Source organism: Chaetura pelagica, unplaced genomic scaffold (genome assembly GCF_000747805.2).
Source record: "Chaetura pelagica isolate M959 unplaced genomic scaffold, ChaPel_1.0 scaffold71, whole genome shotgun sequence".
NCBI classification, from domain to species: Eukaryota; Metazoa; Chordata; class Aves; order Apodiformes; family Apodidae; genus Chaetura; species Chaetura pelagica.
In genome coordinates this window covers 2268801-2280350 of record NW_009952435.1, presented here as the reverse complement: position 1 = coordinate 2280350, position 11550 = coordinate 2268801, and the positions used below count along the sequence as shown (strand labels likewise).

The window sequence follows — 11550 nt, the reverse complement described above, 5'->3', positions numbered from 1 at the left end:
TGTGTTTAGTCTTTCTATCTGTGAGAATATAGGTTATCTCTAGTTAAAGAAGAGTTTGGTTTGGTATTAATCTTGTTCAGATTTAATTTATTTTTTCTTCCCCTGAACATGGTTTTGCCTTGGCTAACTCAACCACTAAGTTTTGCAGGCTTTAAAGAGTTAGGAGTGCTTTTTTTCTGTACTCTTCTTTTCTGGACCTTTGTTTATGTTGTTCACAGGGAGAAAACCATGTACAGAATTGTAATCTCTCCTCTTCCTGCACTCTAAAACCATGCAGATCAAAAAATTCAGGTAGTAAGCCTGGTTAATGATTTCTCAGTAAATATTCTGCTGCTTTTTGCATGTGTTACACTGAAATCTGACTTAAACTGGGCAGAAATCTAGTCAGAAGAGGTTACTGGGATATTTATCATCAGAATTAATCCTCTTAGACATATGCTTGGTATGAGGCCAGCTATTCAGAAGCTTGAACAGCACACGTGTTGCTTATCTCTCTGGCTATTTGCAAATGAAGAAAACTTGGAGTTGGTGGGTTTATGTTTCTACAAAGCATGCTGCTTGTTTGGTGCAAGTTGATGCAGCTTTTCTGTCTGTCACACAAGGCACATAGCCTGCTACGGAAGAATGAGTTCTCTTCAGGGTGCTTTCAATGAGCTATAGTCTCCTAGTGTTGCATGGTAAGAAGTGGTATCATTCATGACTGACCTTTTTGTGGTGCTTCCCTAAGAAGTACAATGAGCCAAATTTAATACTACTTACTCAGAACAGAGGAAGAGGCAATATTTCAAGTAGCGTAATACTGTGGAACCCAAATATAGCTGAATGAAACCTCACCCTGCCTCCACTCCTGCCGTTCTGACTTGGAGGAAACATTCATTTACATAAATAAAACTCTTTCTTGAGTCAGGTCTGGACTGGAATAAGCATTTCTGTTTCTCTCTTAACAGGAACATGCTTCATGCTTGAGAGAATAATGATTATTTCATATCCTAATTGTGGAACCTCCTTCATCCCCTGGGGCATGGAAAGTAAACTGTAGGAGTGAGTGCATCATTAAAAAATTAGCGTATTTTTAGGGAGGAGGTAAAAATAAAATGCAGCTCCATTGAAAAGTTCTGTGATAAAGAAAAATGACTTGCATTAGAACTACTCTTTAAAACAATCTGATATTATGGCTAAAAGAACATATTTTCTTACTAATGTATTTATCCTTTGCTTGCAAGAAATTCTTAATTTTCTTCTTGCCTTTATTTTTCAAGGAAAAGAATGAAAGCTCGTGCTCCTCCTCCACCAAATCAACCTTCTGCAGCAAGTAGAATTCACACTGAGCTAAAGTCACCTGCAGAGACAGCTGTAATTTCTGATCAGAACCTTGTGAGCCTGAAGGAGAACATGATAAACAGATCAGTGGACTTCACAGTCATTTTGCCCAATGGGGTGGAGCAGAAGAGCACAGTACAAGGAAGGTAAGGCTTTGATTAGCTCTCACTTTCTGAATCCCTCCATTCCCAGTGGGACATTTTCTGGTATCTCCATTTCTGAGTTTATGGGATTTCTCTGCCATACTTCCCTCTGCATTTTATACAACTGTTGCACTAGAGAGTCCTGAGAGCAATGCATAAAGGACCCTCTCTGCTGAGGCAGGAAGGATTTAGCAGGTACTGTGTCACTGTTTTTCCCATGGATCACCTTCAGGATTTGTATGGATCCTGTCTTTTCCATGTAGTATCACTGGGTTAGCCTTAGATTGCATCGTATCTCATAATACAGAGGGGTTTTGCTGCAGAGAAAGTACATGCTGCTGGACGGATGTTTCATCACATCCAGAAATCCTGCCGTCCTCACGAAGACATTGTGATTGTGTAGACAGCAAAGCATCTGCTGGTATTTAGGAAGCCTTTTTAATATAAAAATGTATTATTTTTTTTTTCCACAGAAAGAGAGGTTTGCCTTGTCACTGGGTACAATCAAAGGCAAATTGTATTGGAAAGGCAGTTTTGAGATTTTTTTTCTCCATGGGACCTCTTCCATCTCCTCATTTCTGTAACATTGTTTTGAAAGAGGGAAGCATACCATTTTAAGAAAGAATTTGGAAGAGTTTTAAAAATGTATTCAATACTGTGATGAGGTTGTGACAATGGTGTTGTCGGCAATAGTCAAAAAGCTGCAGAAAATGATAATACCAGATTAGGATAATATGTAGATGCTTGTTGGTTAATCAGGGCATGTGCTTACTTTACATTTGGGGCTTGCAGCAGTTAGTCTGCACTCCTGTAAAACTAGTATTCTTGGTCTAATGTATTAATCTGTTTTAACTGTTTTAAGGGAAAGCAGTGCTTATCAGAGCTCTCAAACTATACTTTTAGTGATAGAGATTTTTAGGGGGAGATTGGACTTCATGAGAAAAAGAAGAGAATGGGCCTGGAAATTAGAACAAGGTGTGAAACTCACTGGCCATTAGATCTCAAAGAAAGCTGGTGTTTCGTTGGCAAGTGCAAGCTGCCTGGAATCTAACAAGAGGCTGATCTTCATGCAGCATTTTGTGTAGTGTGATACATAATTGCCATATGGTAAGAAAATAATTTATTTTCCCAAAAAAACCCACAAAGCAATCAACCAAAAATACCTCAGACAAAACAAAACCGAAACAAACACTTCAAGAGTACTACAAGAGGAGTGTTTTCATGTAACCTTTTGAAGAACATACAGGCTACAGGAGCAGAGAACAAATGGAAAATCCCTTTGCAATAAACATTCTGTCTCTCACACGGGTGTTTATTATCACTACTGTTGCTAACACATACACTAGGACTGATTATTTTGATTATTAGAATCTTTAATTTGTGGACTAAAACCTGAAGGAAATGTCAAAATTAAATCTTAGACGTTTCTGTGGGGTTAATGGTATTGTCTCTGTTAAGCACTCTTAAGCAGCCAAGATGTTCTCTTTGTGGTTCTGTGAAAGTGCCCATTTTCTACATTGGTTGCATGACAGGTCTAAGGATCCTGCTTTAGGCAGCAGTTAAAGTCTTGCTTTTTCTAATCTGCTAATCTGAGTATCACCAGTGCCTAACACAGGTGGTAGGTGTTCTCCCTCAGCACTGTCTTGAGCACTTGGAATGGTTAGTGACAACTGTCAGGCATGGATAACCAGTGGTGGGAAGTAGATTATGGAAACTCAGGATGGGAATAAATCATCCTAACAAGTTACGAATTATGGATACTCTCTAATGAGCACTATATTGCAGTGGCATCAATCTGTGAACAGATCTTGTGTGTGCTGCTGTTCTTTCTAACCACTGAAAGATGAAATTTTCTGTATATTAACACTGGTTAAATTTTTAGGGTTGTGGAATACAAAAAAAAATAGTTAAGAGCATCTGAAATTTGTTAAGGGATGGACTATTTTAACTCGCTTGGTTTGGGTAAAAGCTTTTTCATCATTTTCCCTTTTTTGACATTGTGAACTGGACAGCTACTAAGTATAGTGATACTCAGAGGTAAGCATTTAATGATGATGATACTGGATTAAAAAAAAAAAAAAAAGTGTTTTGTTTAATTGGTAGCAAGTATGGGAACCAGTGCAGGTAATAAATTCTTTTCCTTGTTCACTCTTTTTATCTGTGGTGATATAATGAAAGGACATTTCAGACAAATCCTGCTGTATTTTATAGTGCTATAAATCTTCAGTATTCTCATTGCCATCATTAAAACTACATTCTGCAGAATCTCTTTTTGAGTACCCTGGGGAAATAGCTTTTCTTTTGCAGAAAAATTTGCAAAGTATTGCCCTGGGCATTATCATAATGAAAGATGATGTTGTAATTTCAGGAAAGCAGTTTACAGCAATGAAGTACACTACAGGATGTTTGAAAATATTACTACTGTAGTTAATTAGTATCACTTAAGGTTATTATAAATGAACCAAGTTTAAAGTAAAAATAATCTCTTTCAATCTGTTCATTGTATACAAGCAAAGCAACATGTTCTTAATTTGAGTTTGTTCTCTAAATGGAAAGTTTCTATGAATATCATCAGCAAGAGGACAGAAAATTCTCAATAAATTAACGTGAAAGGTAAGTCAAGGAAAAACAGAAAGTATGTGCTATTTAAAGATATTTTATTAGAATCTGGAATTTTAAAGTAGATTTATTCATAAAGTTAACTCAAGCTGCCAGTCTCTCTTTAAAAATGTATTGCTATCTTGAAATACACAATATACTCCAGATTTTGAAAATACGTAGTGCAGACTTAAGGACAAAGTTGGGTCCTTAAGGAGTGTGTGCAGTAATGGAACAGTATTAAGAAACAGTTTTCTCTTTTGAAATAGTCTCTGTGATCTCTACTGTATAGCATGTGAAAGTATTAATGAAAACCTGTCAGCTTTCTCCCCCCTGAAAAGAATTACAAAATACTTGCATAACTAATCTATATTTGCACTGTTGTGTGAGCAGTAACCGATGTGCTGAAAGGATAGGCAGAGCATTTGCCACTGAGACATTTTATGCATATAGATCTGTGGCAGATGCACTCAAACTTGGCAGGTCTAGCGAAGGCAATGGCTAGACATTCACAAAGAAAGCAAGTGAAAAAGCTCACAAGACTTACTAGAAACTTTCTGTGATGGATTTAAAAGTTGGTCTAGATTAGTAGGTGGTTCAGTCTCATTCTCTTGCTGTTTTTAGTGGCTCTTTTCCGTGTGGCACATACTTGAGGTTACTTGAAATAAAACTCCTATTTAAAATCAAGCTGAAATGTATTATGATTTAGAAGAAATTTTTTTCCAGTTAGTGAAATTGAAGTTTGGTAGAATAACTTCATTGCAAGGACTTCCCAGCTCTCTTACTTCTCTGGAAATCTGGAAACGCATGAATTTTGTTTGTAGAATTTTCTTTGTTTATTTTGCTACTTTATTAATCCTTCTGAAGTTTTGTGGAAATTATTTTGCCAAATTTACATTTTGGCAAAAGCATAGTATACACTTTGAAGTTGTTTCAAAAGCTTCAGAGATATTCCTTAATTTGTACTCCTGAATGATACAGATTAAGCCTGGGGATGCTTTTCATGGAACAGTTTTACATTCTGAACAGCATCAGTTGGGATGGGATGTTGCAGACTTCCTTAAGTGTTTTAGTTAACATCCATCTCTTCTGTAATCAACAATAAGATGAACCCTCAAATTTGGGTGGATTTAAAATTTTTTTTATTGTCTGGACAAATCTGCTTAACTTGCACGGTTGTCTGCAACTTACTTTCTCAGATGGCTGGTATGTATTCTAAGCTTGTTCCAGTGGGGGTACTGTTGCTGCTGAATATATTTCCTAACTTCAGTGGAAGGTGCAAAATTTCTAAACTGTTCTTTTGACAAAGTATATGTTTTTAAAGCACATATCCTTTTTTAAAAAGTGATTTTAATCAAATAGTTTACCTGAGGTAAGATAATGAATTCTCACAATATTAAGTACTACAGAAATATATTGATGTTTCACCTTGAAGAGAAATGTCTAGCAAGTAGAACACAATGTGTTGTGGTTCTGCCAGGTTATTTGCATTTCTCTGAAACAATAGTAATAAAAAAACACATGCAAATTTCACTTTAAAAGAGGTTTGTCTGTAAACAGGCAAGTTGAGATCTGTATCAGGCAGACCGAAGCTGACTACTGCACAACATAATGGATATTCATGTGAATATCAGAGTAGGTGGGGTTCTCCTATAGTTTGGATTTTGTAGGTGTAAATGTTTCCGTTGGTTTGTGGCACATTACATATGAATTAAACGTGGTTGTGAAATACAGATGCTTGCAATTTGGGGACAGTGCCAGCATAAGATTTCATGAAACGACCCCTACAGTTTCAATTTAGAGACTTCCTATTTAGATACCCTTCATGTTAGCAGTTAAGACAGTGCTCCATTTTTCTGAAGCCTTCTATACATATTAGTGACATCTGTTTTCTTTGTTTGATCTTCAGTCATTTTCTTCTCACAATGTTTGTCTGTCTCTAATGCAATCACCTATTTCAAATTTTCCACCCTTGCCACTTGTTCAGCTCACACTGCATAACTCAGTCAAACTTGAAGTAGGTTTTTTCAAAGAAGGTCTTTTCTCATCTCTGACATGGGAAGAGCTGTCATCTACATGTGTTTTGGTCTTTTACCCCTTAGTAAGTGATCATTCTTGTTTTCCATTCTCATTATTGGACAGTGGATTGAGTGGATTGAGAACTGTCTAAACAATAGAGTCCGAGAGGGTTGTGATCCATGATGCAGAGTCCAGCTGGAGACCTGTAACTAGTGGAGTACCCCAGGGATCGGTGATGGGTCCAGTCCTGTTCCACATCGTCGTCAACAACATGGATGAAGGGACGGAGTGTATCCTCAGCAAGTTTGCTGATGATATGAAACTGGGAGGATTGGCTGATTCACTGGAAGGCTTTGCAGCCATTCAGGGAGATTTGGACAGACTGGAGAGCTGGGCAGAGCGGAACCTGTTCTTCATCAAGAATAAGTATAGACTCCTGCACCTGGGGAAGAACAACAACATGCACCAGTACAGATTAGGAGCTGATCTGCTAGAAAGCAGCTCTGTAGAGAAGGACCTTGGAGCCCCGGTGAACAAGTTATCCATGGGACAGCCGTGTGCCCTTGTGCCCAAGAAGGCCAATGGTATCGTGGGGTGCATTAAGAAGAGTGTGTCCAGAAGGTTGAAGGAGGTTCTCCTCCTCCTCTACTCTGCCCTAGTGAGACCCCACCTGGAGTACTGTGTCCAGTTCTGGGCTCCCCAGTTCAAGAGGGACATGGATTTACTTAAGAGAGTCCAACAGAGGGCTACAAGGATGATTAAGGGACTAGAACACCTGTCTTATGAGGAAAGGCTGAGAGACCTGGGCCTGTTTAGTCTAGAGAAGACTGAGAGGGGATCTTATTAATACCTATAAATATCTGAATGGTGGGTGTCAAGAAGGAAGGGCCAATCTCTTTTCAGTCGTGCCCTATGATAGGACAAGGGGCAATGGATGCAAACTAGAGCACAGGAAGTTCCACCTCAACAGGAGGAAGAACTTCTTTACTGTAAGGGTTACAGAGCACTGGAAGTGGCTGCCCTGAGAGGTAGTGGAGTCTCTGTCTCTGGAGACTTTCAAGTCCTGTCTGGATGTGCTTCTGTGTGACCTGCCCTAGATTCTGTGGTGGTCCTGGCAGGGGGGTTGGACTTGATGATATCCAGAGGTCCCTTCCAACACCTAACATCTGTGATGCTGTGATTTTCTTTCCTTGCTATTAGCTCTCCAGGGTTCTTCACCAATTTTTTGAGCTGTTGTTGGCCAATAACATATACATAAAAAAAAGATGGGCAGGCCTCCCAGAGTGGTTTCCCAGATGCAGACAGCTTGCAGTGGAAGGGCCGTTTGAGCTACAGATGTAATGGTGATAGCTAATACCTTGCAAAGGATTTTTTTCTTTTAATCTTGCAATTTGAATCTATATGCAGTTTTTTCCAGTTCACATGTTTGAAAAGGTGACTATTCCTTTGGCAGATATGCTGCATATGCACTTATTTTCTCTTTGGTTAGAAGAAAAATATCCCATGTAGATGACAGGCTTAAGGTATGGCTGGTAATTTTTTTCAACTTCTCTTGTTTTGACAGATAGTTGTTAATAAACCAAAACTTTTCAGAAACATAACTGGTTTTAATAAACCAGTTTTCTCTGATCTTGGATGGAATTCTAGGGAAGAAGGCTGAAAAAAACCCCTTCAGTAGAAGAGAATTTCTGGGGTGCAGAAGAATATAGTTCCTATCTGCTGTGTCAGCCAGTATCAAGCTCCAGTGAATGTTGTTATTGTTACAAAATGAAGTACCTCCATGCGAAGGCATGGTATAAGACAGGAGTAGCAGGTGATTTTTAACCTTGTGGTTTAAGAATCACATCTGCAGAAGGAGATCTTGATAATGCAAGTGCTTGAAACCATATGATTTTATACTGGGTTAATATCCTTACCAAAATAAATATGGAAGGGATCTCTTGTTCTTGGAAATTTTGCAGGTGTCAAGTGGATTTGGAGGAAAAGGGAAAAAAATGCAGTTACAAGCTGGAAGAAAAATCCTGTCTATCTTTAATTCCAGATATATATGCTCCATTTTTAATTGCTTTATGTGATGGTTCAAATCTTGTTTGAGTTTACCTTACCATTTGTGTATCAGAACAAGGCTTGAATTAGAGATTGTAATGTATGGATTTAGCAGATAAAGATGCACTTTGTCCATTCTTGGTTTATATTTGTTAATGCTGTTATTGGCACTGTTGTCTGCTTTGTAGTGAACAGGTAATTGCTGCTTATAAAAACACACTGAAGTGCGAATGTATTTACTTCCTAGCAATTTATCTGATCTGGTTAGCATTTCAAAGCATTAGCACTGTTCCCTCCCAAAGATGGTTAACTAGTGACACATCCACAGCTTGTAATGTCTTTTTTTTCTCCCATATTAAAACCAAAGTAAATTTTGTAGTAACTGTTTTTTTTTTCTTGTGCTAATGGTGAATGTCTTCTTCCCTACAGCAAAGCTGTGATGGATCTATTGGTTGATTTATGCAGCCATTATCATTTAAATCCATCCCAACATAGTCTTGAACTGAAGTCTTCAGGAACTCAACAACCTCTGAGCTACAAGCCAAACACTTTGATAGGAGCACTGGACGTACAGACAGTACTTCTGAAAGAGAAGGTCCCTGAAGAGAAGACAAAACGACCTCTGCCAAGGGTCCCTGAGGTTGGTACTCTGCGGGGCTAAAATGGTGCCATGAAACATAATTTCATTCCTATTATTTCAAGCAAGTCTTCCAATCTTTACATCTTCAAACCAGATGGGAGAGGCTTGAGATGAACCTGCTTTACTAGCTCAACTGATTTGCATGCAGACTGGCAAGTGTCAATCTGGACTCCAGCATTTAGACAAAATGTTTATGTAGTGTGTGGTTGGATAGATGGAAATCTGTCTTAGAAAGACTTTTGACTGAGAACCGAGGTACTGAAATCTGCAGTGGTGGCTCTAATGAGCATGATGGTATTGTCTGGAGGTGGGTTAGGTCTTGGTATTTTGTGTGCCATCTTCATTGAAGACATGGGAGAAGACTGTTAATAAATGTATTGCAAAGCATAGTGAAGATTCAGAAGTAGCCATTTTCCAAAAAAGTTTGCTGAAATTTTTATTATTCTGTGTCTTATCGTTAGCTACGCTGTCATACCTTTCAAAGTAGTACTTGTAAACATTCACAAATCATAGCTGCCTCTGATTGTTTTTCCTTACTTGCCTGTTCTTGTGAATGTCTCCTCAGTGACATGTGAATTCTAAGATTTTAAATTTAAAAAAAAATAATACTATTTGAAACAGAATGCCTGTTTACCTAGGAGGAGACAGAACAATGTGGAAGCTATCACAAAAGGAGGGCTGAGAGTTTTGTGTTTTCTTCTGCAGAAGTCTGTGAGGCTGGTAGTGAACTACCTGAAGACGCAGAAGGCTGTGGTTCGAGTTAGTCCAGAGGTGCCCCTCCACAACATCATCCCAGCTATTTGTGAGAAGTGTGAAGTCAGTCAAGAGCACGTTGTTCTTCTGCGAGATGGCATCACTGGGGAGGAGCTGGAGCTTACTAAGTCCTTGGAGGAGCTGGGAATAAAAGAACTGTATGCCTGGGACAGAAAAAGAGGTGAGCTGAACCTGAAAGGGGTCACTGCAGGGTTCGATGATGTGCTAGCAATACTATGGGCAACTTAAAAGCATTTTTGCTCTCATTCCTTTGGGGTACAACTGAAACAGCAGAGTGACATCTCAGTCCAGAGAGCAATGCAGGTCTGTTAAGTGAGCCATGCCTGAAGCAGCAGCCAGGACAGTAGCATGCCCAGCCATCCCTGGCTGCTCTTGGGCCCCATGCCAGGCTGGGCTGGCCCCTGACAGGGCGCTGGTTGGCCTGGGGCAGGGCAAAAGGAGGAGCTTTGCTTCTTCCTGGAGTTGCTGTCAGTACAGGTGTGCATAACACAAGGGGCCCATCCAGGCAGAGCCTGTCACCTACTTACGCTGTGGGTTGGAGAGACAGAAAGAAGAGCCATGCCATAGTCATGGCAGCTGTGAAAGCTGAGAGGCAGAGGCGACAGGCCCTGGCTTATGAGAAAAAAACTGTGAATAGGTTCAGAGACAATTCCTCCAAAGACTGAAGTTACTGACAGCTTAATGAAGAGGACCTAAGGTATTTGTATTTTAAATTTTGTTCTCTTCTTTATTCACCCTCACTTTATGTTCTTGTAGATTATATTGTAGCAGCAGCTTCTTTGGCTTGAGTTTTATCAGCTTGATTGTGTATTCAAATAGCATAATTATGTGATGTGCTTTAAAATATACCTGCCTTAAAAATACTCAGGTGCTACTTCCTTTGAGGTCAGAAAGTGATGTTCATTAAAATTGTCTCCTGAAGTTTGTCTCAACTGGTATCACTTCCAGCATAGTAAATGTCCTTATTTATTGTTTAGATAACGTCAGTCTTGTAGGTGCTGAGCAGCAGGCTTATTTTTTATTTATACAGTTATTTATTTATGTTGACTTTCTGTCTCTTCTTTCAAACTCCTTTGGTAAGTGACAGTTATACCTCTATGTGAGTCAAATTTCAACTAGTTTAGACTTTTAAGTAAACTAAGTGTCTTCTGTTCCTTTGAATTGTTAAGATGCTCAAAAAATTGGCTGACAACATGTCATAACTCAATTGCATGTTTATTTTTTTAAGACATGTTTACTGTAATTAAGCTAACCATTTTGGAGATATATTTTAATTATACATTGTATTCAACAGGATTAATTCAGTATATTTCAGGGACAATTTACAGAGTAATTGGCCTAAGCCTTCCTCAAACTCTTTTCCCTTAACAAGAAAGTGATGGTCTATATATTGGTGCATTATTGGTCCTTGAATCTGATTGTAGCCTGTACAATCAAAAACAAGACTTTATTTCAGGGCTGGGTTTTTAACAGCAAGTGATAAAACATTTCATAGTGCTCTCTGCATCCGTTTATTGGTTTGTTTGGTTTTTTGTTTGGGTTTTTTAACCTTTCAGTATACCTTTGATTATGTTAAAATCCCCCTTGATTCTGAGTGATTTCAGCCTTTGCTGCCTCCCTCTTTCTCTGTACCATGGTATCTGATGAAAATATGGGCAAATACACATAAAATTTACAGAAGGTTGCCTTTGTTCCAGCAAATTCCATCCTCATATGTTCTCATCTGCTGTCTCCCAAGAGGAATAATCCTGTTGGTTTCAGTAGCAGTCGTTCTATGAATTGTGCATTGAGTAGGTGTCCAGTCTATTTAGTTATCAGAAAAAAAATTTTAAAAACACATTCCCACTAATGAGTAAGTCATCAGAGGTGCTAAAAGCATAGGCTTTGCTTGTAAGCACAAGTTCTAGAAAAACTTTGTGCTAGTCATTCTCTTGCTTCTTCTCTTCCAAGCACTATGATTCTGTGATTATCCTTTACTGAAACAGAAGAACCAAGTGCTGTCAGATTATT

The 11550-nt window shown here is 38.7% G+C and overlaps 1 protein-coding gene across 1 annotated transcript in view; it reads left to right on the top strand.

The window, feature by feature from the left end:
- Positions 1–1265: 1265 nt before the first annotated feature.
- COBL (cordon-bleu WH2 repeat protein) overlaps positions 1266–11550 on the top strand; it is a 116967-nt gene continuing 106682 nt past the window's right edge. The window contains exons 1-3 of the mRNA XM_010008368.1: positions 1266–1466; positions 8556–8766; positions 9472–9700. Coding sequence (XP_010006670.1) covers positions 1267–1466; positions 8556–8766; positions 9472–9700 — 640 coding nt within the window. The 5' untranslated portion in view covers position 1266. The remainder of the gene's footprint in view (positions 1467–8555; positions 8767–9471; positions 9701–11550) is intronic.